At 40.6% G+C, this 25,801-nt stretch overlaps 1 protein-coding gene across 3 annotated transcripts in view; it reads left to right on the forward strand.

The window, feature by feature from the left end:
• ITGAV (integrin subunit alpha V) overlaps positions 1–25,801 on the forward strand; it is a 49,519-nt gene that overhangs the window by 1,663 nt on the left and 22,055 nt on the right. For all 3 annotated transcript variants that reach the window (XM_041487577.1, XM_041487575.1, XM_041487576.1), the window contains exons 2-14: positions 2,462–2,589; positions 14,703–14,794; positions 15,306–15,420; positions 16,656–16,717; positions 18,257–18,302; positions 19,735–19,860; positions 20,524–20,568; positions 20,735–20,778; positions 20,869–20,925; positions 21,320–21,372; positions 21,759–21,961; positions 24,917–25,108; positions 25,221–25,266. In XM_041487577.1, coding sequence (XP_041343511.1) covers positions 2,462–2,589; positions 14,703–14,794; positions 15,306–15,420; positions 16,656–16,717; positions 18,257–18,302; positions 19,735–19,860; positions 20,524–20,568; positions 20,735–20,778; positions 20,869–20,925; positions 21,320–21,372; positions 21,759–21,961; positions 24,917–25,108; positions 25,221–25,266 — 1,209 coding nt within the window. The remainder of the gene's footprint in view (positions 1–2,461; positions 2,590–14,702; positions 14,795–15,305; positions 15,421–16,655; positions 16,718–18,256; positions 18,303–19,734; positions 19,861–20,523; positions 20,569–20,734; positions 20,779–20,868; positions 20,926–21,319; positions 21,373–21,758; positions 21,962–24,916; positions 25,109–25,220; positions 25,267–25,801) is intronic.

The following is a 25,801-nucleotide window of genomic DNA, read 5'->3' on the forward strand; positions in this document are numbered from 1 at the left end:
TCTACATTAAAGTTTGTAATTGAACCAAGTAGCTCTGCAGCTTTCACAGGAACAGGCTCTCGTGGTGTTCAATTTTCAGTTTATGCCTATGGATACTGATATTTTGCCTCCTGAAATAGCCAGAAATACTTGTATGCAGTGTCCAGGCTTATGGGGTATCACGTGGTTTCTATGCCTTTCTTTTTGCTTTGATGAGCTTTTATTCATCACCTGTTTTAGAGCTTTTATTCATCACCTGTTTTATACATCAGTACCAGAGATTATTAAGTCAGTCTTGTTGGGCTAAAGCTATTTGGATTGCCCAGCCTGACAACAAAGGCATGCTGTTAGTTCCTGAACACTCAAGCTGCTGTTTCACAGTCTATTTTGACCTGCTGGATGCCAAACTAAAGCATATTTAGAAGTCCAGGGTGAAAATCCCATTCCAGGAGTGGAAGTGGTGGTGTTGTGTCAGGGTGCCTGACAGTGGGCACAGCTTTTATAGGTTTCTCACACACCCCCTGCTTCAGAGGAGCTGCCCTTGATAGTCCAGGATGCACCTCCGTGGAAGCCCCAGTTTCTTTTTTTTCCATGGAAAGCCCTGGAAAGGCACACCAGAGGTGCCAGAACACTCCTAGTGTTGCCCCAGCGTTGGGATGGGGTGGATAGATCAGGAACATGATTCAGGAAATTGGCAGTATCGAAGCATTGCTGGTGTATTCCCATGGAAATACAATTGTCCCTCTATTCCCTCTTTCCCAAAGTATGTGGATTAGAGATTTCTAAGTATTTAGGTAATTTGCATATTATTATAAGAGCTGTGACAAAATCTGCTTGCTTGGTCTCTGATGGTGAAAACGCATTTTTTTATTTGGGGAAAAGACCTTTGTGGAGCCACATAAGGGTTCCTTTATTTGTAATCTTTTTATTAAACTTCATCACAAATATTAGCTTAGAAAAATTTAAAATATATAATTAGAATGGGAATGAATAAATCTTTTAAAGAAGTGCTTCATTTGGGGGACTTCTCAAAAGTCAGTGGTACAGGAGTAAAATGGGAGGTAAACTACCACTTGTTTAATAGATTGCAATTATAATAATTTATATGTTTCTTTACTTGGCATTATAATGTTCATTTTTAAGCATTTCTGTTCTGCCCAGGAGCTGATTTTATGTTGATTAAAGTGTTTCAAATTCCTTTTCTAAAAATCTAGACAGTCTGAGAATGGCAACTAAGGAAAACAAATGGATTGCCAGCTAGCCTGGATTTTCTATCAGGGTCCATGCCAGGACATTTTTAAGGTTCTGAAAATTCACACAGGTTGAAAACTGGTAGGTCTTCATGCAAGGTGCTGCATGTTTATACCTATGCTTATCTCTACTAAAAAGGAGCCTGGAGATGACTCTGAAAACCAGAGCAAGTTTGATAAGCCTGGATTTGCCTGCCTGTAGACATTCTCTCCAACCAGTCCTGCAGCTTGTTCAGCTAATACCCAGTTTCCAAGCTAGAGAACTGTACTGCCTGACAAGACTTGCTCCTGCAGGCTGCATTCCCTCTTAAGCAGTCCAAAGGGAAGAGACAGAGCAGACTGATTCTGATGAAAGGAAGCACTTGATTTTGTCTTCTAAGCATGACTTCACGCTTCACATTGGCTTTCTCAGTCCAGTGCTGATGAGTGAAGTGGGTCTCAGAGGTGCTGGGGCTCCTGGAAGACACCAAGAGCCTTGTTCAGTCTGTTTCTTACTCTGACACTTCTGAATTTTGCCACCTGTGCAGGAACAGTGTGGAGGCAGTTCCTGCTCGGGGTGCACCCAACAAGTGTCTGTAGAAGCAGAGATGCAGAGAGGCACAGCAGATGCTAATGAGAAAATGATGACTGTGCAGTGAGTGTGGGTAAGGATTCATTAACATGCAGATCTGTGGCTCGGAGTGGCTGGCACTTGGAGATTGTTTTCACAAGAGCACTTGCTCAGGCAGGGCTGACTCATCACGGTCAGTACATGCTGAGCTCCCCGAGCGCTGCTGCTTTGTTTATACGTTGTTTCCATTTTTGACTGACTTCCTCGAATTACCCTTACTCACAAAATTAACAGAAATTATGCCACCTGATGGCTTTCATAAGGTACAGAAGTACACAATTTCCTGTTCTGCTGTACACATACATATTTTTGAAAGGAAAAAATAATATAAAAGGTGTTTCTCTCATTTACAATATAATCCTAAAGAGGAGTGGATACTTTAAATTTGTCATATCTTTTTTCTCTCTTTTTTTGGTAAATGGATGGTTGGCTTTTTTTGCAAGCTTTTGCAGACAGAAAAGAGAACCTCATATGAATTTCTCTGTAACTGAGAGTAGTTCGAGTTGGATTTAGATCAGAGAAGGCAAGACTTCTGCTTTATTAACTCTTGAGATGTCATAAAGTTATAACAGCTGTGCCTTAGGTGTTGAAACCTTTGTTTTGCTTCTTCTTTTTCCTGCAGGACATATCTTCTGGTGGGAGCTCCGAAAGCCAACACTACCCAGCACAACATCATAGAGGGAGGGCAGGTGCTCAAATGTAACTGGAACTCCAACAGGAACTGCCAGCCCATTGTGTTTGATGCCACAGGTAACCTGTGGGGCACTGTGGGGGAGATGGGATGTCCCTGCTCTGATGCTGCTGTGGGGAAGCAGAAAGGTTTCAGGGATTTTTTCATGGTCAGTGTGAGTGCGGCTGGTTTTTGACTGGCAGCTAGTCAAGGTTTGCTTGTGCTCTCCTTTTCCTCTCCTCTCTTTTAGAGTTGTTGTCGCTGGTGTGTGCTGAAAGCCTGAGTGAGCAAACATTATTCTTCTTGTGTTTTAACCTATTTATATTTCTCCTCTGTACTTTTCAGCAATCCTAAAACATTTGGCAGCCTAATTCCCAATGGACCCCGAGGGGTTTTCTTCCTATTAAGATCGTGTCATATGAGGAAAGATACTTTTCAATATCAGCAAAGGTGGTTTAGGCAGAAATACCCAGAAGTTTCATCTGAAACCAGGAATGTGACTGAAAAACTGTAGAAAAATGTCTTTTTAAATTTTTCCCCCTCAGATATAACTCCACAGTGTTTGTGGCTTCTATGATAGCAGCACGCAGGTCGCAGGCATTCCTTACCCATTGCTGAAGCACAGGAGAGCTGAGCAGCAGCAGTGTGGGCATGAAATATTTCAGTCATTCTTCATGCTCTGGTGCACACAGTGATTTCCACAGGCTGTGGCAGGTCATGAGAATGCACTGCATGTGCTTTTCTGCTCCAGCCACTCCGTGCTGCATCCTGTTTTCCACAGCATGTTTCAGGGCAGCGGAAAAACTTCCCCGTGGCATGGGAGGGGATTAGCAAGACCCATGTGGTAAGGCAGAGGAAACACCTGTGCCTTGAAGGTCTGGTTGCTTGTAATTCATTCTTGCTTCTGCCAGTATTTTGACTTGGCCCCCTAAAAGTTGCTAGATTGATGCAGCTTTTAAAATCATGTGCAGTAGAGTGGAGAAGCCCTTCTTCCAATTTCACTGTCAAGGTATGCCACAAAATCTTGTTGGTGCTCAGATTTCTGATATCTTCATCTCTTTTTGTGAAAACCACTATGTCACCAGTTTCTTTGCAAAAAACAAAAAGGAAAAAAGTATGCAATGACACCCACAAACCTCAAATCATTATCATTCCTTCATTCATTTATCATTCTCTCATATCATTCTATAGGAGCATATCTGTCAGATTACTAAAAATCTCCAATAAGCTGCAAAGTCTGAATTTTTTTTCTGCATCAATGTCAAGGCAGCAAAACCAGATTATAACTGTCTTCTTTTTGTTGCTGTTCTTTGGGCTTATTGTTTACTAGAATACAAGTGTGCTTTTTGTTAGTTTGGGTACTTTTAAGAAAGAATCTTGGTGTTCCTAGTTAATAATCATCATTAGTATCATAGCCAAAAACTTCTGGTGGGGTAAGATGAGCCACACTTGTAGGTTCTAGACACATCTTCCAATGGGAATTACGGTGCATTTATGAGTTTATAGTGAACATTTGCAGTAGGCTTTTCCATGTGCCAGATGGATTTGATAGAGGCCACACTGCTTTCCTGCTTGTCTCTGCTTAAGGGACATGCCCCTGGGCAAACAGAGTGTTTTGCTCCTCATTTGCCTTTAAGGAACAGGCATGTTAATTGCTTGAAATTTAACAGTAAAAATAGCAGGTCATAAGGGCTTAAGAGGATTTCTTTCAAGCATGCTTTAACTCACTGCAGCTTTGAGGCAATGAATGGGAGAATAATACATTTGTCAATAATTATCCTGGTGAAAAAGGGGCATTGTATTTCAGCTTGATAAAATAATAAATGCCCTGAGACAAAAAAGAAAATGTCTTTTTCTTTGTGCATAACACAATGCTCGGTTCCCTGTGTTCTGGTGACAGAGTCAGTGCCAGCACTGGGAGCTGCTGCTCCTGCCTGCCCCTGCCTCGTTAGGGACCAGGGCTTAGGGAAGGCTCCTGAGCCACTTTGGGAAACAGGAAGTGGAAGATCTGACCACTAACTTCTGGTGCTGATGCAAAGGGCCTTTTTGTAGATGACTAAGTGCAGCCTCTGCAGGAATCCAGGCTCATCCATCGCTGCTCATCATTTGTGCAATACCATCTGTAACTCCAGAGGTATTATGCTTAGCCCTGCCATACAAGGCAGATTTTTTATTCCCTCCCAGATTCACTGGAAAAACCAAGTTCTGCATCATTACTTAGATGTGTTTCTTCAGAGTTATTTTCTAATTGCTTACAGCCAGTGAGAAATCTGACCTGTGAAAATAATGAGAATGCTTGTACTTGTGGCTTTCCTCTGTTTGCCTGACGATGCCAAACTCTGTATGTGGAGCTGGATGCCCTGTAATTAACAGGAGTCATGACCCTTTTCCTGCTCCTGCTCCCTTCTGCCAGGTAGCACAGCTGGAAATGCCAGAGCAGGCTAAAGTGGCAAAGGAATGGAGGAAAAAACAAGCCTTGTTCTGACTGTGTAGGGTTGTGTTTGTCCCTTTGTCTTGTATCACAAATAAATATGAGACTAGGCTTTTACAGAGGTCCAGCGAGCAAGGTTTTTTCCTCTATATGTTGTTCTATTACTATTAATTAGGACAATTTCTTCTTAAACAATCCTTTTTTTTTTTTTTATTTAAGTTTTTCTGCAGCTTTATGTGTCCATTTCTCTTCCCCATCTGTACAATGACCATGCTGAGCTGGCTGGACAGGGCTGGATTTTATTTTCTAGCTCTTGTTCTTGGCTTTAACATTGCATTTGCATGGCAGCGTGGTCATTTATGTGATCAAATGCCACAGCTCTTCTGTAGCCTAGGAGGGAAGGTACCAGCTGCTGAAGGATAACCTTTGGAAGAGTTGTTCCAGCCTTGAAGTTCAGCAGCATTGCTTGCTTACTTGCACTTACCCTGACCCCAGCTGCCCTGGAGGAAGGCGATAAGTCACAGAGCTGATAGTTCCTGTGCTGCAGAATTTACTACTTTGTGTATTCCTTCCTGTGGGTGACAGCTCAGCTCTCTCAGGATGGGAGTTGGGCAGTAGGAGAACATTTGTGCAATGTCATTTATGTAGCTCTCATGCTGAAATTACATGTATTTCCCTCTTCTTCATGCCCTTCCCATCAGCCTGTAACATAAAACCAAAATCAAACAAAAGCAGTTATTATAATTTTTAAACCTCTGGCTAAAAAAGCTAAGTTCTTTCTTATATTTTCTCATTTAAAGCAGCAATCTATTTCATGCAATCACAGAATGGTTTGGGTTGAAAGGGACCTTGAAGATGATCTAGTTCCCACCCCCTGCCATGGGCAGGGAGAATTTGTGGAAGGGAATCTCCCCTTGTCCTGGATCTCTCAGCACAGTGGTTATACTCACTGAAAATTCACTGCAGAATATTCTGTCTGTGTGTGTCTGCGTGTTTCTGTGCACATTACAATAATTGCTTTTGACATTCTGGTATATATGGTGGCTTTGGAAGGCAAAATGTTTATATGGCACATTAACACTTCCCAAATGTAAAGATGCTTTGCTGTGGGGCTGCTCAGCCTTTTAGCAGTGACATCAGTTGCCTTTGATTTAACACAGTTGTGACTATGTGAAAGTGGCATGACAGACGTGTGTGGTAGAGTCTGCCCTGAAGTTCAGGGTGCACATGGCTGTGCTGCATGTGCTTGTGTCACTGGGCTAGAAATTGAATACTTTTTTTTAAAAAAAAGACTTTCTAATGTCATTAGGCAAGTGTTTCAGGCTGACTTCTGCTCTTAGGAGCACATCAAGCTAGTAGGTTAAGAAAAACCCAAGCATCACAGCAAGCTTCCTAACCTGCACAGCTCTGCTGGTCCTATTGCAAAACTGAAATATGAAGCAGTGCTGCTGTTAGTTTAACAGGTTATCCTGCAAGTCTAGATAGGAACAGGTCTGATTTTAATACTTTTTAACCCTGTTCTTTTTTACCTTGTTAATTCAGCAGTGAACCTGCCTCTGTCACAAAACTAAAAATTTCTGGCATTGATTTTCTTCTATATCTTGTCTTCTTTCTACAAGTGACAAAGCATGACCACATTTTCAATTCAATTGCTACGTAAAATACTTGGAATTTTTCCCCTCTGTCCCAGTTAACTTTCAGAATGTGTAGGAGGCCCTATTTTACCAGGAAAAGCACTGAAGGGAAATTTATATTCTCAAGATAGCATATTCTTCAATATTTTAATGAACACAAGCAATGATAATAAATTCTTTCCCCTCTGAAAGATGTTTTACATTCAAATTAACTAAAATCTCAGGTTGTAGCTCAAGGTAAATATTGATCTCCATTCATTCTTATCTGTTCTCCACAGTGGATAATGTTGTGACAAAAAATTTAGTTAACTTTTGTTTAAATCCATCAAAATAGGGGAATGCTCTGAATTTTGTGAAGAAGAAAGTATGTGGGAAAGCAAATAGTGGAAAAACTGCTTTTACACCTGGCTGAGCCCTTTCTACCAGACTGACCAGAGACGTGGTCAGTCTCTCTTAGAGAGCTTAACACTTGGCTTTCTCTGCCAGCTGCTTAGCAGCTTTTTCCAGGAAAAATGTATTTCTTGTGGGTAAACCCTGAAGGGAATGCATTTAGTACAGCAGCCCATTTTCTGTTTCTGATCAGTTCTGAGGCCAAGGTCCAAACCCATTTGTTTTAATGATGTATCAGTCTCCCTCTCGTTTTTTCATCTCCACAGCCTTCACAGACTGGCACAGCAAATTTTTTGTGGACAGTACCACATATTGCCAACAGTGTTTTCATAATCTTCCTCAGGAAAAAGATCCCTGCAAAGTTAAAGGGTATTCCACAAGTTAAATTTATTTTGTGTAGTTCTCCATTTTCTGTGTGTAAAATTAAACATATTTTTTTTCTGTGCAGCAGGAGGCTCAGAAGTTCACTGAGCCAGACAACAAAACCAGTGAGGAAAGGGGTGGCCAAATGTGCTTTTCAGGAAAATCAACACATCATCTTTATGTTTTTACTTCTGTGTTTTACATTTAGGCATGCATGGAATGGCAGGATTAATACACTTAGCTAACTGTCTAGATAAGTACCTCAATTATTTGCCCCTGGAATTTTAGAGGATCATTCTGAGTTCTCATTTCAACAAACAAAAAATTAGTCAGAGACCCATGTAACCAGTTGGAGTTAATCAGGCTACACATGTGGCAAATTAGTATGAATCAAAAGTTTCCTATGTGCTTGCTTTCCAAAAAGAAACAATCTTCATAATTATTTACATTATTTTATTTTTCTTGTTGGGGTCCTACCTCGTCATCAGCCAAGAACAGTGGGAAATTATTTGGTAGAAATAGCATTTCCTCATGTGTCTATGGCTTTTCGTAGAAGTTTGACCAAATTATTGTAGTTTTACTGTTGCTTTTTTAAAGAAAACTTTAATTGAAAAACGTATCTGCTGCAGTCCAAGGTGCTTGAAATTGTAGCTCTTTGTGTCAGCCCCAGAAAGGGCAGTCCTGAGACTGCCCCGAGAGCTGCTGCATTTAGAATCATCTGATGAAATGCAGACAGCTCTACAAAGGAAAATATGCTCATAAAAACCAATTTGAACTTCTATGCTAATGAATTGCAGATTTCTTGAGCAGATTTCGTGTTTAGCCCAGGAAGATTTGCTTGTTCAGACAATGGATTGTTTTGCTTTTCCGAGACCTGTGGTAAACCAGGGATGCATGGCTGAGTGGTCATTCCTTCTCCTGGGGAAAGCTTTCCCTGCTGCTTTCATTCTCTGCAGCAGATCTCAACATTCAAGCTTGCAGAAGCTGTTGATGCTAGAAACTAGGAGCATCTCAAATGTTTTCAGCTCAGTGTGGTGTGTTTTTGCTGCTTTGGGAAAAGAATTCAGTGTGGCCTCTGCCTGGAGAAAGTTTTATCACTGACCCATGTACTGTCCCTCCTCTTCCCCCTTCCCGTGCTTTGATGCAACAAAGTAATTTTAGAGAAATTGTTAGTTCTTAAATGCTTTTGGATACAATTCCTTGGAGACTGGATATTTTGTTTTGTACTAAAAGAGGAGAAGGAGACTTTTCAAAGGAAATACCCCTGTAAAGAACTCTCCTGATTACCCTTACGTTTGCAGATTTGTTTTTTTCTATCCCCCAAGTGGGTGATCCTAGACAATAGGAGGCTTTGTTTGGAAGCCTAAACACCAGTCTGGCATGGCTGGATCTATCTGTGACCTATTTAGCTTGAAGTGGGTATTTTAGCAGCCTCAGGCAGCTTTGAGCTGTAGCACTGCACCGGCTGAGATCTGCTGATGAAGTCATGGCTGGAGAGGGTGCCATGAGCTTACATTTCCCTTCTGGAGATTTTGGTCATGTGCGCAAAACAGTCAATTGTTCAAAACTCCATCATTTCCATTTAAAAAATAAGGAAGTGTAGGATAAGTCAGTGTTCTTTGAAAATAGCTTGTTCTAACAAAGTGCTGCTTTATTTTTGGCTGATTGCTTTATTGGTATCACCACAGAATCCACAGGGGAATTTCAATCTCAGACGCCATTGATTTCATCAACAATAAAGCAATAAATCCTGTGAAGAACCATTCATTGATTGGGGGTGAAACGGATTGATTTTATCTGGCTAAATCTCTCATTAGCTCAGTCCCCCTGAAGTTTGGTTGTTATCCTTTTCCTTGTGCTGGGTGACTGGAGCGTGCCTTGGCATCCGGGCGCTGCTCTGCATGCAGGAGAGAGCAGCAGAACCTATGGAAACTCCTCCCCGTGCTGTTAGAGCTGACAGCAGAGAGCTGCTCATGCTTTAGTGATTAGGTTAGAGTCCTGCATGAACACTGTTGGCTCTGTGTGGATGTGGCTGGCTCGCAGGGGGATGACGGCTTGGCACAAGAAAAAAAAAAAAAAAAAAAAGGCGGCTTACTTCTATTAGGCAAGGGAAAAGATGCTTTTGTTCCAGCACTGCCCGGGGGAAAACGCGGGATTCATACCTCAGGAGAGGGAAGGGGAGTAGTGGGAAGGTCTGTATTCCCCTCTGCCTGAGTCATTGCAAACACTGTGGATAAAGCAAGGTTGCTAAAGCATCCGCTGCCTCCCAGCATGGGCTGCTTCCATGAGCTTGTGTTCGCTTGCTCCTGCTGCGTCAGCTGAGCTTGGATTCGCTCAGATTTTGGTTGTAATGATAGATGAAAGATACTGTACACTGCATAGAGTTCTCCTATTATGAAAAGAGGGCTCTTGCATATTTGATAGCTTTGTCTTTCTTTTGGCTAGCGGCATAGTTTCCTTTTACCTAGAAGAGCAACTTCATTTCCGTGGAATCAGCATAGTTACAAAGAGGTTTATTTTAACAAGAGGTCTGTGAATTGGATGACTATTTACATTTTACAACTTCTTAAGCGTTTTTAGTGTGATGACACTGAACCAGGTTGCATCAGTTCAGTGCCTCTTGACTCATGCTCATCTCTGTTAAGTCTGTCTGAAGATGGGGGTAGATGTTTTAGTTCAGTTTGTTCATTACCATAAAAACAGGCAGGCTGCAAGTTACAACTGGATCCACTTACTCAACAGCAGGACTTTCCTTGTAACTCCTTTGTTCCTGTAACTGATGGCATTTACTTTGGGAAAAGAAAGTGCCAGCTATCCAAAGGTGATAGTCAAAGGGAATCCATCACTGGAAAAACAAAAACAAAACAAAAAAAAGTGATCTTTTTATTATATTTGGAAGATGGATTTCTTTTCTTTTTCTGCAATTTCTACCCAGCATCTCACCACATTTATTTTCATTTATAAATTCAAATCCTATGGAATATAGTGAAAAGACAGTGCTCCATTGGTCCACCAGCAACGCACTTTTTTTTTTTTTCGTTTTTGTTTTAATTTTAATTCTGTTCTTGTCCTGACTACCCCATCCCTCCACCTAGAAAGTACCTTGTGAGACACAGCGCTGTTGCTTGATATGTCAGCCCTTTTTCCCTGTGGAAAGAGTCATGTAAAATCATCATGTGATGCCTGCTACAATCAGAAGGAGCAAGGGAAAGACCGGGGCAGAAGCTGCCTTTACAAATAGGAAATAATACCCCATGGTCATATGACATAATCCTGGAATTAGTGACCCATCAAGTACAAGTCCCTGTAGCAGCTGCATTTTAGTCTGACAAATGGCAATGTATAAAAACTCTGAATGTTTTCTTGAACAAATCTAGTCAGAATATAGTTTGTCCTGCCTAGATATATTTGTTTGAATGCCTTTTTAAAGGCTTTTTCAAGGCAAGGTTGGATGGAGCTCTGAGCAACCTAGTCTAGTGAAAGGTGTCCCTGCTCATGGCTGAGGTTGGAACAAGGTGACCTTTAAGGTCCCTTCAAACCCAAACCATTCTGTGATTCTCTCATTAAAATGTACATCATTGGCTTAAAGACATGTGTAGGGTATTTCTGGAATACTCTGTAATTTCAGAAATACAAGAAAAGGCTACAAGAAATACAATAAGCCTACAAGAACCCTTATAGTACTACGGCTGATTATAATACATCAAAGCATTGGGCTGGATTTTTAAATCCCTGGATGCTAAAATCTCACCTGTAATACAGTTTGGTTCTTTTAAGGCAGGTATTGTTTTTCAAAGGGTATCTGGGAAGGCTCACTCCTTTTTAAAATTTTTTTAAATATATGTATATATAACTACCACTAAAAATTATGCAAAGATAAAATAATAATCAAGTCAGGCTCTTTGTAATAAAACACAGAAATGCTGATGTCAGTCCTGTACCTTCCCATGACACATCTACTTTATGGTATAGCTCAGTATTTAACTGTGGTTAAAACTGCTTCAGTCAGGGTTCACATTTAAGTGTTTTAATGTTTGTTTTTCCCAGTCATGAAGAAAAACTCAAATGGTTTCTTGTTTAAAGTGAGGGGATTTTTGTTGAGTGGGTGTTTTCCAGAATTCCTCATAAAATTAGTTTCTCTTTGAATCTGAGAGAAAGGCTTATAATCTATTTGCACAGCTTTTCCTGGGGAGAATTTTGAGTGAGTATAGGTAAAAAAAAAAGTTACTTTTCTTCTCTAACGGAGAGTTAACATCAGATTTGGCCTGTATCAGTTTTTTACCTGAGACATCTGTCAGTGTTTCCAATGTGCATACTTTCCACTTGATCTAGATCTTCTGTCCTCACACACTTTCCTGTGCTGCAGCCATGCTCAAGCTGAACTCAAGGCCCTCTCCCTAAGACCCCTCACTTAGCTTCTAAAGAAGCTTTAAATACAAGAAAAACCTCAATCTAAGGCATTTTAGCCTTGTAGCACATCTTGGTTTGTTATGTGTGTCTGCACTGACACGGGGCAACTTGACTGAGATGTTTGCAGTCTGTTTCTGCAATAGAGGTGCTATAAATAAATAAAACCCATCTTGCCAAATTGCCTAATGGAACACATTTTTCTGTGGGGTGGTGGGGTTTTGTAAGAATTCTTCATTTGTTGTTCAGGCCTTCAGAAATGACGATGCTGGCTTCTGAAGTCATGACATCTGGCACATAAACTCCATTTGGCACATAATTATCTTTGTGGTCATGTTCGTTTGCTTTCCGCTTTGGAGATTTGGGGTTTCTGTGTGCCAGCTTCTGGTTGTATCTGAAAGCATAGAGATTTCTAATATTATCCTCAATTTAGAGCTGAATCAGGGCTTTTTAATACTGTAAAAAAAATATTTTTGTCCCCTAAACACCAAGGGAGATGCTGTCCTGGACACTGATCTTTTTTGGCAGCCGAAGAGTGCATAGGGAAAAGGCAGAGAGGAGCTGTTTTGGCAGCCTGTGCTGGTTGTTCTGCTGGCTGCCCTCTTCTCCAGAGCAGTCAGCATAGACCATGGGCAGGTGGCACCAGTAACCAATACTTGGCTTTCTTTTTATTGTATTTTTTATTCTTATTATTCAGCCCAGACTTCAAGGAGCTAGTTTCCTTAACAGCTGAAACAAAACCAGGTTGTTGATAGTGCAGAATGGCTGCTTACTCCCTTTTACAACACAGCCTTTCCTTCTACTTCTTGCCTGTTGTTTTAAACTTAAAAGGGAGATTTGCATCCTAGAGACCTTTATAGTACCTAGGACACCTTTATAGTACCTAGGACACCTTTATAGTACCTAGGACAAAGGATTCTGCTTTACACTATGGAACTGCTGCACCAGCTTTCATTTTTGCCATGCATACATAGTGCTGTACAAGTATCCAACAGAAAAGTATGAAATACCACTCTGCAACTATCCCCAAGTTTAACATTGTTTAAAAGCTGTGTTTGGCAAGTAGAGCTGAGACATTTCTTTGTATCCAAGAGTAGCTGGACAAGTAGAGGGCAGAAGCCAAATCTGTCTTTCCAGGCTACGTAACCCTGGGTGTGGTTAAAAGATGAATTAACCGCTTTTAAATCCCTGCTGGTGCCAAAAAGGACATCATTCCCAGCCTTGTGTTGCTGTCTTCTCCCCAGCAGGTTAGCACTGCTCCCCTCCCCATGCAGCCAGCTGGGTTGGAACCTCATCCTGCTGAGTACTTTTTTAGGAGGGTTCATCCTTAGGTGGTTCATGATGTGGCCAGGGGAGTATTGCCAAGAGAGACACGGACAGCAGGAATGAACCCTGGGACAGGAGAAAATGGGAACTGCTGCCCCTTTGGGTGGCAGCTTCATCTGAAACTCACCCAGCCACGCCTTTGAGCAAAACTGTCTGTGGGTGGATATTCATAATTAAAGACAAGGAAAAGAAAAAATGAGTGTGCCAAAGATAGTTCCCTATTTGGAAAGCATCCTGATCTGGGTTTGTTTTTCTGTACCATTAAAAGGTGACATGCAGGTCTCCAAGCTACATTTTAGTCTGTGCAAGGATGAGAGTATAAAGGTTGACTGTACATGAATCTGTGCATGTGTGCTGACCATCAGCAATGATTTATGTTCAATGTACATGAATCTGTGCACATGTGCTGACCATCAGCAATGATTTATGTTCAATGTACATGAATCTGTGCACATGTGCTGACCCTCCAAGCCTTTAGCACCAGCCCAGGAAGAGATGGAGGGGAGATGACAGAGGGAGGTGGAGGTTTTAGTCACCTTTGATGACATTAGAAAAAACCACAATAGTTCTCTGTGTTGCAATGTGCTTGGCATTGGTTTCTTTGTAGTTCTAATCTGAGAGCAAAAATAGTCCAGATACTTGCTTGTTTTGGCTGACTTGGCAGATTAAAATCTCTTTTGTCTTTTCCATGGGACTTTCCTAAAGGAAGTAACACAATCTCTGCAGACAAAGCATTCTTTACAAGGTGTAAAACAAGCAGGGAAATTCTGGTTCAAGTGGCCATAGTCACTGATTCATAGCAGGGCTGGGTTAGGGGATTCCCTGGCACTCTGCAAGTGATGTGTGGCTGTTGCCTCATCAATTCCTGTAGTTTTAGGCACTCTAAACCATCTAGTTAGGGAACTTTAAGCAAAGGTATGTTTTCCAAAGTGTTACATCGATTTTCTCATTATGCTGGCAAAGTTTCCCTCATTTTGCCAGTGAAAGTACGCAAGAAACACCAAACAATTCTATGACTTTTAGCATTCACGCCTGCAGAAATACTGCGTGTTTCTACCAGCCAGCATCGTGGAACAGACACCAGTGCCAATTACTCAGCCTTTACCTTGCTCTCTTTCCCCATATCCTTTAAGTTTGCAAATTGCCTGCTTTGTGCATTGCAGTGACACTCAGAATAGAGATGTTACCACTTGCTGGAATTGGGAGAAGGATCTCATTCCTGATTCTAGCCAAAGCTCACATGATTTAATCGAGGCAATATTTTTTTTAGAAGCATCAGTCCTAACGGGGCTTTGGCTCTGCTTCTTGAGCAGTGCTGTAATCTGCTTGGAAGTCAAATATCTCAGCTATGAGGTATTTACTGTGTGGCTGTCAAACATGCTATAAACTTCGAGCTCTTACAACTAATCAGCATTGTACCAATGCCCTGTGTGCAAAAATAGCAGCTTTGGGCCCTTGATGTAAAAAAATACTAATAAATCATTTTTAAACCTGGTTCCATCAAAGTGTGATATTCTCCAATGTTGCTGTTCCTGGTTTTCTCTGTATGCATCAAAACCAATGGCTTAGTGTGGGGTTTTTTTTTTTTCATTTTTACTGTACAGGTTCCTGTGAAATTATACTTTTTTTTTTTTCTTTGTAGGTAACAGAGACTTTGCTCCTGATGATCCGCTGGAATTTAAGTCTCATCAGTGGTTTGGAGCCTCTGTAAGATCCCAAAATGATAAAATTCTGGTAGGTCTTTGATGCCCTTCAGATGCATCAGTACTGAGATATTGCAGTGGGAGAAAATGTGAAGAGATCCAGATAACTTAGAATTTAAACAAAATCCCACTAATCAGAATGAATTGTCTTTTCTTCAGAATTTCTTAGCTAGGCTTTGCTTAACTCCTTATAAACAAAGCTAGGAGCATTTTTTATAGTTTTAAGGACAGTAGTAAAATTAGTTTGATGAAGTTAGAATGTGTTATAAATTCTTGATAAACACTTCACAGCTGTTGCTTTAAGAAAATATTATTTCTAAAATTCTTGATATGAATTAGCTATTTATAAAATACAAACTAATGGTGATTCTGCCCCACTGCTGATAGTCTAAATATCCTCTAATAACATGAGATACATCTGCTAGTTTTGGGGGGTTTTTTGTTGCTTTTCAGTGGAAAATTGGAATTTCATTGTATTGTTTGATACCCACCAGTATTTTGAAGAGGAGTTTGTTTCCTCACTGTCGTGTGTTCTTCCCTAGGCCTGTGCCCCGCTGTACCACTGGAGAACTGAAACAAAGCAAGAGAGAGAGCCTGTAGGAACTTGTTACCTGCTTGCTGGGTCAAAATTTGTGGAATATGCTCCCTGCAGGTCAAGTGAGTATAGGGCTCTTAGGCTGCTTTTCTCTTTGGAATTCCTCTTGTGTCACATTTTGTGTACATTTTGGAGCAGGATGTTTTACAGCTATTTCTCCCTTCCATGTATAGCAACTAGAACAAAACTTAAAAACTAGATCCAGACATCTGTATTCTCCTCCAGTTGAGGTCCAGGATGCAGACCTTGTTTTCACCACTGTAGGCCAAAGGAAAATCTTAGGTCCAAGTATCATTGGGCTTGAGGGCTTCTGTTGTTGAAGAGACCAAGTCTGTAGTAATCACTCAAGCAAAATTGTGTAGCGAGTGCTTTTTCAAAAAAACAACTCTGGAATTCTCATGAATCTCAAGTATTTTATCATTATTCAAGTACATCAAGGTGCAAGCTCGTTTTAGAAGACAAGGTTTTGCGAAAATAAGTTCTGATGTCCCTGTGTGTATACATGCGTGGTGATGCATTGTTTAAATTATCTTAACTATGGAATATTTGGAGTCTTATTTTCCAATGCTTTGCATTTATTTCCTCTATTTGGTCTTGATTATTTAGAAGTTTATAACCTAAAACTTGGATGTTGAAGTTAGGACTGACTTTTTATTGAAAATCATTTGTCAACAGCAGGAATAAAATCCAGCCTGGTCCAGCATAACAAGAATTTAAATAAGTAAGCATTAAATTAAATCATGCTAGTTACAGAGTCACACTTTCACATAAGGAGCTCCCAGCATTTCTGCTCTGAAGCTGTATAATCCTAAAATTGATTCAGCCATAACAACTCTTGCTGGGATCAGTCTCAGTATGGAGGTATTTTTTCAGCCAGGTATGTTCTTTTTGTTTTAAGCCAATTCAGCTTTCTTTTCCATACCCAAAGAAAAACTTATCCCCTCTTTTCTAGGTATCTTATTTCCTGAATAGAAATTGCAAATATATTTTCCCCAAGACTTTTGAAAGGAATTTGGGACTGCTGTTTGCCTTGAGTGTGCTGGGCTAGAACACATGCCAATGTTACTTGTCTATTTGGCCAGCCCTAAAGTTGTTACAGCATTTGGTTGGGAGTTGTTGATAAAGAGAAAATACTGATTAAGGAGAAAAGTATTCCAAGGTTCAAGTTTAGAAGTGCAAGCTTACGTAGGGAGATGCATTGAAAAGTATCTGCAGTACTGCAGCTGATGGAGTACTGATAATACTTAATTTATTTCTTTTTCTCCTCTTTCTTTTCTGTCCTTTTTTTCTTTGGTAGCAACTATCGATGCAGATGGACAGGGATTTTGTCAAGGTGGATTTAGCATTGACTTCACAAAGGTATGGGATTTTTTTGTCATTTCTGTGGGTCAGCAGACAGCTGAAAGTTTGCAAACCCTCCTGCTACAGAGCACTTAGAATCACAGCTATTATGAAACCAAATGTTACTCTTCCTGGTGGGGAGATAACCCACAACCAAACAAAATTTATAAATAAACCAAAAATATATCTTGAAACCATTTAAAGAAAGAGCTTTTATAAACCTGTTTTTCCTTACATCTTCACAGCAGCTCACTTTCCCCTCTTGTAGGAACCATGTCCTGAACAAATAATCTGCTTTCCCAGCTGCCTGCCATACCCCTCTGCTGCAGCTGGTCCTCTAGTGAATTCAGTGTGATAGTCAGGATTTTTGAGACATGGGATTGGTGCACAGCTATTGTTACTTCTTGAGGAATAACAGCTCAGGGAGGTGGTAAACAATGTGCTTGTGAATCATGTTTGATTTTCTCATCAGCCTGCAGAAGTACAGGGGCTTTTAACTGACTTGTGTTTCTTCTGTGTTTTCCCTGCCTGTTCTACGTTTTTTTTTTTTTTTTTTTAATTCACAATTACTTTTGAAATCCAAGCAAAACTGTGCACAGATCTGAGAAGGTACTATAGGCTTTCATATTGTACAGTGAAATTGTTGGGCAGAGTCAGGACGTGTTAAGACCACGCAAGCCCAGTTTGTGATGTGCTCTTTTTTTGGTTCTCACATCTCAGGATGAGGTCATATCCCATCACTTTGCCCAGGGCTGCTCTTGGTTTTCCTCCAGAGGAAACTGCCAAGTGCAGGAGAGGGCTGTGAGTGTTTGGGTTATTTTGCACACACCCTCAGAGTCACTGTGCAGATTCCAGGCCTGGTTAAAACCAACTTTGGGCTCTAATCCAAAACCTTAGAGTGGGCAAGCCAGGATGTATCTCCAAATGTCTGACCTAGATTTCTCTGAGTGGTGAATATAGGAGTTTTTAGGATTAAAACCTGATTAAGAGGCTTAATTATGCAGCAAAGCCTATGGCCTAATTCAATACTTACAGAGCAAATTCCCAACCCTGGGATAGCTACTGTGGTTAAAGTTTCATAAAATGGTTTGTGAAAGAAAGTTGTGCCAAGAAATATGGAGTGGAGGAATTACACCACAGTTATTCTGAATCAAGCTTTTCTAGTGATAACTTACAGAAAATGGCAGAGGCAGAAGATGACACTATTTTGTGTACTGTCCCCAAAACATGATGTAACACTGAGTTTTCTCCTAATTGTGTTTGTATTGTCATACGTTTATGGGGGAAGAGGGGTCTATTAAAATAAAAACAGAATAATTCTGCCTAGAATTGTAAATGGGTGAAATAGTCACTGGAGGTTTTTGTTAGCATTTTGCAAGATGCATTTCTAATTAATCACTCCTTCAAAAAGGAAAATGTGTGGTTGTCAGCAGAGCTGCAGTGATGTACATGCCTGGGATTTCTTCCCACAAACATAGGATGTGCTGTCTGGCTTTAGATGTGCTTCATGTGTTTTTAATTTTTCCTTCTGTCTTCCTTTCTTTCTTCCCTTCCAAGGGAGACAGGGTGCTGCTTGGAGGACCTGGAAGTTTTTACTGGCAAGGTGAGATATATCATTTAAGTCACAGAGAAGATGGCCTTTATGATTTTTCTCTTTATCCTCTTAGTCATTTTGATCCACAGTCTTCCAGCTGCTGTCAGAGTCTTTGTCAGTAAGAAAACCGACAGAAATGTTCCTTTGTCCTTAAGAATGTCTCCTGAATAATCAAGGCAAGCACAGATAATGGTTGTAGTAATAATAGCATAGATGTCTTTTTTGTTTTAAATAATTCCATGATCCTTACAAAGGCATTTTCCTGGAACCTGGGATTCATTTTCATCAGCAGGAAAAGTTTCCTTTATCTTATTTTGTTTTGCTATGTACATGTTTCATAATTTGACACACAAACAAAGAGTGCATTTTCAATGAGAAATATCCCCTCTAAAGAAAATGTCATTGTTTTTCTCTGATGGCAAAGATGTTTTGCATTTGTCTTAACTGGTTTGTGCTGTGGGGCACATTTTACCTCTACCTGGCACTACCTGTATACTTTGCTCATGTGGGATTCAGGATTATTCAGCTTTTAACTGCAGCTCTCTGTTCAAAGGAGGGTGCTGCTGTAATCAGGACACAGCTGCCAAACTCTGCTGCCTGCCTTTTAATGGAACTTCTAACATTTTTTAATAGATTTTCTGTATCATGCCAGCCTACATGTAGGTGCAGCAGCACAGGAGGCTTGCTCCAATCCTGTTTTAAATTACAAACAAAATTGGATTACTAAAGATAAACTGCAGATGCAGTATCACATAAATTAGTTCCTATATTCATTTTATTGCTTTTTGGCAAAAGTGACACTTCATCTGCCAGAACAACCTCATCCTCTTCTACTACTACCAAAAAAGCCCACTTGGCTCTGAATAGAACACAATAGTATGCTTCTGAGAACAAGATTTTTCATCCTAAAATTTATTCCACATATGCTGAGTTGCTGGAGGAGTTTTCCCTTCATACACACATGAATATGTATGTGAAGTAAGTGCCATTCTGAATAGGGTTTTTTGGTGATCCAAGCTTTAATTTAGACTCGAAGAAAAGAATGTAAAGGAGTCACCACCTAGTGGCTGATGAAATGAAAATGGAGAACATGGCAATGCACCTTGCTCATCTCATTTTTGTTCATTTTATTGGCTTCTTGTCTGCCAAAACAGGCTCTCCTGCTGTGGTATTTGAGCAAGGGGCTCAGTTCTGCTCAGCCATGAGTGTATGATGTCTCAGCCCTGCCTTTTAAGTCCTGCCTTAGTTTGGCCTCTGCAGTGTGTGCCTTTGATTCAATATGTGAACAAGTTTTTGCTGGAGTGGGATCCATATTTTCACTTGTGTCCTTCCTGGAGCTGCTGCAGTTGGCCCCTCTCTGGTCAGTGCTGTGGAAGAGCTGCTGCTTTTGAAGGCAGGGAGTTCTGGTTGTGGTTTTCAGCTCTTTTCTCTCTCTCTTTAGGCCAGCTGATTTCTGATCGAGTGACAGAGATTGTGGCCAAGTATGACTCCAAAGTCTACAGCACCAAGTATGATGACCAGCTAGCAACCAGGCCTGCCAGTGCTGCTTTTGATGACAGCTACTTGGGTACGTGGTGGGAAAGGAGAAAGCTCCACCTGCAACACTCCCTGCTTACATCTAAATCACACAACCAACAATTCCACATCTACATTCCTGAAAATGCACTCATTTGTGGATGATGGAATTGTAGTTATTTGTTGTAGTTATTTTGCCATTAGCTTGATTCAAAAAGCACCCAATGACAAAATAAATGGAAGTATTTTCATGATTTTACATGCTCTGTGATTCAGGCTGAATATGAGAATGGCAAATGTACGATTTTTATATGAAAGGTTAGTCACATACGTAGTTGTTTGTTTGTTATTTAAAAGCAGCTATTTCTAAGTAACCTAGCAAAACAAAATAAAAATGTTAAAGAATTATGATTTAGAAGAAAAACAATGAGGAGTGGGACATAATTTTGCTTCATGTATGTCTAACCAAGCTCAGGAAAAAAGCAAGGACAATTCCCAGGATGATAATTTTAAAATTTTCATCTTCTGATCTTAAATTCCTGGATACTGATGAGTTACAGCCACTCCTGGAGTTTTGCATAGTCTAAGCTGCTTCAAGGCAATATTTATACCAGTGCATTTTAAGATGAAGAGAGGAGGGCTGTGCACAGAGACGCAGTGTAAAGAGAGATGAAAGGTTCAATAACGTTTTTAAAGCCTCCTCTTGTCTCTGCAGGTTATTCAGTGGCTGTTGGAGATTTCAATGGTGATGGCATCGAAGGTAAGCCCCTTGCTCCAGTAAGAACATCATAGGCTGGGCAGATCTTTCAAACCAATAGTACAGTGCACAGGGAAGTGCATCAAGTGCTAGGAACGAGCTGTTCTGTTCAGCAAAGTCACTGTGCCTTGGGATCTGACTGCTATCTGTGTCTTGCTTTATGTTTCAGACTTTGTGTCAGGAGTCCCACGGGCAGCAAGAACTCTGGGCATGGTAAAAAATTTGAAACATTAAACTTTACAATAAATAAAAAAAAAGGTGACTATAGCTGGTATGCTGTAATGTGTATTTCTCCACGTGCAGGTGTCCATTTACAATGGGAAAAACATGTCCTCCATGTACAACTTCACTGGAGAGCAGGTGGGTGGCTCTGCTGAGTGTGGGGGGTGACCAGGAAGCCTTTCCTATGTTGCAACACTATTTAGGGTACTAGATAATAGTCTGTGTATTACTGGCTTGATTGCCAAAGCAACATTTTATGAAGTATGAGGGAATTCTAATCTTATTTCAATAAAGGAAGTGCTGAAGTGCTGCCTGTTTTGAGAGCTGGGAAAGAGACTGGATCATGAATTCAGAAAAGTAATCAATGGGTTTATTTTCTAACAGAGTATGGAAGAGAAACAAAAGAAAACAAACAAATAAAATTTGTGGCATGTATTATCATCTCCCTGATGTATTTTGTGCACAGATTTGTGTAGACTTTTTTGTTTGTATCATTACGACTCATAGGTTTGGTTTGAATTTTTTTTTCCAGATGGCTGCCTATTTTGGGTATTCAGTGGCTGCCACAGATATTGACGGGGACAAGTAAGTGTCCTCTGCTCACCAATACCACCCAACTTGTTTCTAGAAAGAAAAACATAGCTTTTATTAAAATGTCTTTCCCACAATCGAGATTTGTCTTCATTGCTTTTTTAACACATCTGCATGACTCTTTTGCTAACACTCCATATTTGTTTTAACATTTGTAGGTTTTCTTTTGTATTTATCTACATAAATACATGTGTATATTCACATGCTTAAGGTCCATTAAATTTTTGTATATTTGTGCTTACTTGGTCAATAAATATTTGCCTTCAGTGGAATTTAAAGATAGTGAACTGTCATCTCAGTGTTGACTTCAGTGTTGAGCTAACAGGTGCTGAAAAGAATTTTCCTGCTGCTACTGAAGAGCTCTGTCCTTTTTGGTCCAGTTACACAGATCTGTTTATTGGAGCCCCTCTTTTTATGGATCGAAGTTCAGATGGGAAGCTTCAGGAGGTTGGCCAAGTAACCATCTGCCTTCAGCGAGCCTCTGGAGGGTTTCAGACAGCAAAGCTGAACGGCTTTGAGATCTTTGCGAGGTTCGGCAGCTCCATCGCACCCCTGGGGGATCTGGATCAGGATGGCTTCAATGGTAGGATGTTGATTCTTGCTCAGGATCTCAGGTTGTGGAGGGTGATGCCTCAGCAATTTTCAGATTCTGTGCTGCTTTAGTGTGTGGGTCTGGGCTTCATATTAGGGCATCTAATATGAAGCTCTCTTCACAGAGCAGGGAGATAAAACAATTCCTGCTCTAGCTGGGGACCAAGGACAAATGATCCAAATCTCAGGCCCAAGAGCATAAACAATGTGAACTGAAGAGAGAAAAACAAGAAGGATGGGGCTTTATAAGCTAAAGCTGTAACTGGACAATTAGCTCCAATATGCAAATGGACCAAACTTATAAAAGTGAGAGACCTCGTGACCTGCTGTCCATTTTGTGACCATTTTGGGTTCACCTTGGCTGTAGCCCTGGCTGGGCTCTTGCGCTACTCAAGGTGGATCCATTGAGGCATCCTGCTTTATTCCTTAGCTCAGTCTAGTCTGTGTTCTAGGTCAGCCTGCACAAGGCATCCAGGGAGCCCAGCCAGCAGAGGGAATGTGGATCCTGCACGCAAACACTCGGCGCTGTAGCCGTGAGCGAGTGTGGGATGCTGAGGTCTAGACTCCCTTCGATGCTTGTATGCTACTCCCAGGAATGCTAACAGGAGTTCCATGGATGCATCGAGCTGAGACTATACCATTGACACGACAGCATGGGCTGCTCTAGCTCTTACACTGACCACCTGATTGCTTTCTAAGCCATGACCACAGTAGGAACTTCAATAAAATACCTGACCCTCCACTGTGACCTGTTAGGACATCTACAGTAGATATTTTTGTCCCCGACGAGGGAGGAATGATGAGGAGGACTCCACTGATAACAGAAAGCTAATTGATTACTTTATTATACTATATTATTCTATATTATATTACGCTATATTACATTACATCTAAACTGGATCTACCAAGCACTCAACTCTGCACACAACTGCACAGAATCTCGTGACTCTCAGCCAACAGTCCCGACACACACACACACACACTTGGCCCTGATGGGCCAAGGAAACAAAACACCATCACTTTGAGTAAACAATCTCCATACTGCATTCTGCTTTGGCACAAAAACAGGCACAGCAAATGAGATAAGAATTGTTTCTTCTTTCTCTGAGGTTCCTCGCTGCGATTCCCAGAAAATATCCTTGGGAAGTTGTGCCTTGCTTTTCTCTGTGAGGAGAAATGCTGCCACAGACATCTTCATAATTTTCCTCTTTCCATTGTTTAAAGACCATTTTCCTCTCTAGAAACACAGTGATGACAGAAAAGAAGATTTGGTTTCAGATTGCTGGTTAAAAATGTTCATATAAAAAAGATTTTCCTGAGAAAATAGCGTTTGGTTTTTTTAATTTATTATTCAAAATGGAAGAGTTTGGTGGAAATACTGCATAGCAGCTACAGCCAGATGTACCAAGAGCTGAGTGTCTTGAGTGAGTAACTGCAAGAGAAACTTGAGTCTGACACAACTGGAGCTGAGACTCTCAAACCCTTTGCCCAAGCTTCTTGTTACTTTCTGATAGGAATGAAAAAACAATAAAGCAGACAAGAATCATGTAGTGTTGGGATGGAGATTTCCAGGAATCCTAGGGAGAACACTTTTTAATGCCCATTATACTCCAGTGTTGCCTAAAGAGTAGTGGGAATTTGAATTCCACCAAAGATCTTAATTTTTTCCATTCTGCTTGCAAGCTAAGTGTTTTCTGTACGATCAAAAATTACAATAGATGGTTACTTCAAATTCCCAGGTAGCTCTAATTTATTTTTTATGAAGTCATAATTTCCCAGCATAGTGGAAATTGGAAGGGACCTTTTTAGTTGCTAACTGGATGTAGAATCAGTGTGAAGATGCAATGTCACTGCAGCTATTTACAGAAGACATTGGAGAGCTGACAGCAAAATTCCAGTCACTTGATGAGATTATCCCAAACATTTTTTGATTCCACCATACATACATTTGAAATACACTGTAGGAAAGAGAATCATAGCAAAAGCTGCCTCTTCCAAATTGCTTTGCTCTTATTTAGTCTGTTTGTTTTGGGTCTTATTGTTCTGCCTCATTTTGGGAGTGTTAATTAAAAAGCCTTCCGTCGCAGTATGGTACAAGATAGAAATTTTTACTTCATGAATTTTGTAAATAGGAGTCAAAAATACAAAACTGTAAACTTTTGAGTCCTTAGTCTTTTCATCAAACTTCCCTAAATTTCAGAAAAGAAGAAGGAGAAATGTGATTATTCCAAGTAGTGCTTCATATTTGGTCCTTGAACTGTCTGTGGAAATGTTTAAATTAGATCATAGGTGCACTTTTAAAGCTGTCCTTACAGGTAGTCTAATTACCATTTATTAATCATTAACAGTGAGTACTTTTAAATTTAAGAGATAGTGCAGTTATTCTAACTGGAAGATCTCCATAAAGCATGCTGCCAAGCCATGACTGGGATAGTCTGCATTTTAATATTTACCATTGGTTTAGGATGATTTAAATTTTCCAGAATTATTAATATGTCCCACCCTTTGGAGCAACATGAGCATGTAAAGGGAATGGGAAGAGTCACGCTTAGTTTTGTGGTTTGGCACCCACAGTGACTAATTCTTGTTTTAATAATCTCAAAAGCATCCCAAATCCGTATGATTTTACTGCAAAAAAAGCCACCAAAGTGGAGAAGTTTTTCTAGAACTGTTTCTGTCCTTCCTCTCCCTGTAAAAGGCTGTGACATGTTCTTGTTAAACATTTGTACTTTGTAGAAAAAACAGCATTCAATAATATAAGAAAAATCAGAACAAATAAAAGGAGTAATAAACAAACAAACATTGATGAGCATTTTAAAGGCTGGTTGCACTTCCTCCCTACTGACACACATTGAAGCTGTAATGCCAGAAATTATTGATTGATGCAAACGCAAATATGTTCTAATTTGTATCTGGAGACGTTGATGATTCTTCCTTTGGTTTTCAGATGTTGCAGTTGCTGCACCATATGGTGGAGAGGACAAGAGAGGACTTGTGTATATCTACAATGGAGGAGCCAGTGGTTTGAATGCCATCCCATCCCAGGTCCTGGAAGGGCAGTGGGCCGCTCGCACTATGCCCCCCAGCTTTGGGTACTCACTGAAAGGAGCCACAGATGTGGACAAAAATGGATATCCAGGTCCTCTGCTCCAAGTGGCACTTTGCAATAACTCAGTAGCAGCCCCACCCTTGAGAAACAGCCTATTTCACAAAGCAAGTTGTAATGTGTGATGTGTCTCCTCTCTTTCTAGACTTGATTGTTGGAGCCTTTGGTGTTGACACAGCTGTCCTGTACAGGTAAGGGTCCCTCTGTGCTTGTACCTGAGTGAAAGCTCAGGGGAGTTCTGGAGCTACCAAAGAAAGCAGGATCAGGGAAGTCTGGAAATCTGGCACTCCACTGTCCAAACCTCTGGAGGTGAAAAAACACTATACTGCTTTTATTAATGAGTAAAGCTATCTGCTGCTTAAAATTCATTTTTCTCAATAATAGTAGTAAGGAGAAAACGTAAATAGGCTGTCTTCAAGGCTTTCTGAGTGACAGTTTTCTAGATTCTGACACAAGAGCTGCAAGCTATTGCACTGCAATCCCGATATTCTCATCCCAGCTTGCTCATTTTGGGAGAACATACTGGTCTGTGCTATAAGTAGATAGGACTTCCTCTTTACACAGTTGTCCATGTTGTGGCTGATGGAAATGAAAGGGCACAGAAAAGCTTCATCTAGTCAATGGTTACTTGTTTTTCTTGTGGTTGCACTAAATACTGTGTGTTTGTGTATATTGCACAGTTTGATGGGGGGGCATTGTCAAACATGGTGTTGAGTGCTCTTCAAG

The sequence above is a fragment of the Pyrgilauda ruficollis genome, unplaced genomic scaffold (assembly GCF_017590135.1).
Source record: "Pyrgilauda ruficollis isolate IOZ18807 unplaced genomic scaffold, ASM1759013v1 scaffold81, whole genome shotgun sequence".
NCBI lineage: Eukaryota > Metazoa > Chordata > Aves > Passeriformes > Passeridae > Pyrgilauda > Pyrgilauda ruficollis.